At 33.1% G+C, this 3,662-nt stretch overlaps 1 protein-coding gene across 1 annotated transcript; it reads right to left on the bottom strand.

Moving 5' to 3' along the window:
- Positions 1–713: 713 nt before the first annotated feature.
- Positions 714–1,750, bottom strand: LOC112527769 (root allergen protein-like). The gene is made up of 2 exons (XM_025138564.1): positions 1,507–1,750; positions 714–1,172 (listed from the first exon to the last, which is right to left on the bottom strand). Exons 1-2 carry the CDS (start codon positions 1,685–1,687, stop codon positions 877–879), a joined length of 477 nt encoding a protein of 158 aa, XP_024994332.1. The 5' UTR covers positions 1,688–1,750; the 3' UTR covers positions 714–876.
- Between the last annotated feature and the right edge of the window lie 1,912 nt (positions 1,751–3,662).

The raw sequence follows: 3,662 nt of genomic DNA, 5'->3' as shown, positions 1-3,662 counted from the left end.
ATATCCGTCGGAAAATACAAATCCGTCGGAAATTCCGTCGGAAAAGACATTTAGCGGCGGGGGTTTTTCCGACGGCAAAATCCGTCGGAAATCCGTCAGAAAGTTGTTTTTCCGACGGATTTCCGACAGATTTTGCTGTCGGAAAAACCCGATTTTTTAGTAGTGTAATTAATAATATTTTACTTGCATATTTCAATGTCCAACCCAAAATACATGTAAAGTTCTCTTAATTTTTTTTGTTTTTCTAAATTGGGATTTTCGAGCAAACATCATTTTGTCAATTTAATAGTTTTTAAATAAATATAATTTTTTTAAATGTATTTTAATTTAATAAATTGGATTTGTGATTGAATATATAAAATATTTTTAATACACAAATTTTATAAAAAAATGTGAATCATAACTGTTGCAAACTCATAGAGTTAACTATATAGACCATGAATGTTATGAAATTAAAAAGTAATGAACTATCAATGCAAATAGTTCTTTTTAAACAGAAAATCCGAATTTTGAGCAAATTGATGTGGGTCCCTTCGACAACCCTGTGTGAAGTCTTTACCCACGAACATTTGATTGAAGGACTTCCATCGACAACCTAAGCCTTCTCTAATGCATCACAGGAGACTCTGTCCTTTGTTCAAAGTCCTCTAAATTGTAGTGAATGTATTCAATTAGGGTACAACGACAACTATTGTTTCGAGTCACCTAAGTCATTTGTCGTAACAACAAACTCAAGGTTCCTTTCATCATTTATGATCACATCAGATACAAACATACAACAACAATGTTATAAACTAGTGTCCGTTTTACTATGGTAGAAAAACACACTTATGAAACCATTTGAAATCGAAAGAAAATGTGACGATTTGTGGTTGATCAATAAGCATCAACATTAGCAAGGACATGGGCCTCGATTGCCTTAAAGACTTTCTTGTATCCTTCATTGGTCTGGGTAAGCATCTCTTCCGGTACGGTTGCTTCGCCTTTACAATTAAATACAGTTGTGTGCTTGTATACAGAGCCACCATCAGCACCAGGTGAGATCTTAATATGATGAGTGATAGAGTCTAAAAAATCGAACAAGGCATCACCTTCATAGATCGTGTAGCTGACGCTAAGGTTACTCACGTCAACTGCATCAACCTTTTGTATCGATGTTGTGTATGGTACAGCTACATAAAACACACAATCGGAAATAACTTTAGTACAGTCTCACATCAATTATAGCTGTTTCATTTCTTCTCAATATAAGTTGGAATCTCCATTATCTCCTCAAAAGCTCTTTTGCTAAGTAATCTAATGAGACTTTACATATTCTCACAAACTTTTAGCATTTAAAAGTCACCACAAAATATTGGGTTTATGGGAAGTGTTTGTAAAGTTAGTTTATAGAACTTAATATTATATGACCAAACAATAAACCGTCTTATCTAAACGTATTACAGTAAGTTTATATAATATTTTTGGACGTCATAACAAGTATTTCGAAATGGTGTGTTTTCTTACCATCACCGTGAATGCATTTCTTGATAGTTCCGACACCTCCATCGCCCTCGACGATGGAGATGGACTTGAAAACTTGAGGAGTAACCTTGGGTGCAAGTGAATCAAAGCTAACAATCACCTTGAAAAGCTTATCTGCAGGAAATGCAGCAGCGATCTCAACCTCAGTAGTAACAACAGTCATGATGTATCAATTAATTTCAGAAAAACTATTAAAACGAAATAATAATGTTTGATGATTTTGTGTAATTAAATGTGAGTAGAGATCTTGGTATTTGTAGGCAATTGGAGTTGGAATGGTTGGTGAAATGGCACAAGAATATTGACCGTTGAAATAATAAACAAAGTTAATAAAAAGTACATTATTCTCATGAATATTAAATTGTGTTCAATAATGTAATAACCTTTACATTTAGGCTTTCAATATATATTTTTGATGCATAATGCGCAAGTGAATGTATGCCAAATTCACTTGAGGACATTCTCGTTAATTAAGAATGAAAACGAGACGGGTAATAGATAGGGAATGTGTCTCTCGACACCGACCTACCTCCCCCATCCTTCACCCTGTCTTGCCTAATCCCTAACGATTTCGAGGGAAAAAGTTCCTCGACCAGTATGCAAAACCTGTTTATGAAAAAATAATTATGTATTTTAAAATGAAAAAAAAAATGAGTTTTTAATGCTCAAGACAAATAAATAAACCTCAAGTTTCAGAAATACACACTGATACAACCAACAACATATAATCGTAGTTCATTACAATTTTAAAAGTATAAAATTATTAAGAAAAAAAAAATGAAATTAATCAAATTATATATTAAAAGTTCGTATATCAGGTATTATTTGGGGCAGGTAGGACCATCCTCGACCTCGAACCTGCTTCACGTAAGAAAAGCAATACCCATCTCTTCCTCGTTATCCGATCCAGCTGGCAAAATTTCCATCATCATCTCCAAAACACTCTACGAAATAAAGAAACCGGAGGTTTTAAAGAGTTGTGTAAGTTTTTTTTGTTTCAACAAAATTTTCAAAATGGCGAAAGTAGAGAGAGTGCGAATTTCTCAAGATCTTGAAAACTCCTAAAAAATGAATATGATGAAAGATTAAATTACATGTGATTTTAATTGAAAATTTTATTGGAGTTGAATGCACTTTATTTAGAAATGTTGAACTTTAATTCTTCAGTTTAATTATATCTCTCAAGAATCTTAAATTACATGTGATTTTAATGGAAAATCACTTCTGATTTGGTGATTCTCTTATTTTTTTTATTTTGTCACTGTTCTCCTTTGAACCCGACTATATATAATATTATATATACAAAAAAGCAAAATTACAATCTACATTGTAACACCCTAAATTTCGTTATAATAATTTGGAGTTTATCATGTGAGTCTTGACTTTGAAATACCTTCCATTTTCTGTATTTATGGTAGACTGTGTTGTGTTTGATTTGAACTATTAAAGACTAGAAAAAAGATGTAGTTAGAGATTGGTACAGTGTCCCATGGGTAGCCATTCAGGCAAACCCATTGTGGTGTTTGGCCTGGAGGACATGGGCGACTAATGCCGCGAGCTTAGCCGCGTTAAAAGTCGCGAGAGGCTCTGATCTGTATACTAAAGTCCAGAAATTTGGGTTTTTCTCTCATTTCTCTTCACCAACATTTCCTCTACTTGATTTCTTCCCTCCCTCCTCATTTACTCCGATTTTTAAAGCATTTATTTGACTTCTCCAACCGCTCAAAGAGGTTTAATCATCATCCTAGCTAGGATTTCAAAGCTAGAACTCAAGATCCAAGCTATCACCTTCATTTTCAAGGGTTTTCTTGATTTCTAAATTTTCACCAAAACCTAGTTTTGAGAGTTCATTATATACTTTTATAAAACTATATACATGTTAAGATGACATATTTTACTTCCTCTGAGTTCCCATTTCAAATATTTCACATTTGATTGATTTTGAACCAACTAAGTCAAATTTAGGATTTGGGGGATTTCATATATTTTGACAAAATAATTATGGGGACTGATTTTATATACATGGGAGATGATTGCTTCAAAGCTTGATGAGTCTTGGAACCTAAACTTGTAATATTCATTTCTTTGTTTTTATTGGTATATTGTAGATTTACTCACTTAATGGCTATTTGTATACA

The sequence above is a fragment of the Cynara cardunculus genome (genome assembly GCF_001531365.2).
Source record: "Cynara cardunculus var. scolymus isolate 2C chromosome LG 15, CcrdV1, whole genome shotgun sequence".
Lineage (NCBI taxonomy): Eukaryota > Viridiplantae > Streptophyta > Magnoliopsida > Asterales > Asteraceae > Cynara > Cynara cardunculus.
Note: the sequence above shows the minus strand (reverse complement) of the source record. Positions and strands in the feature narration are given on the sequence as shown.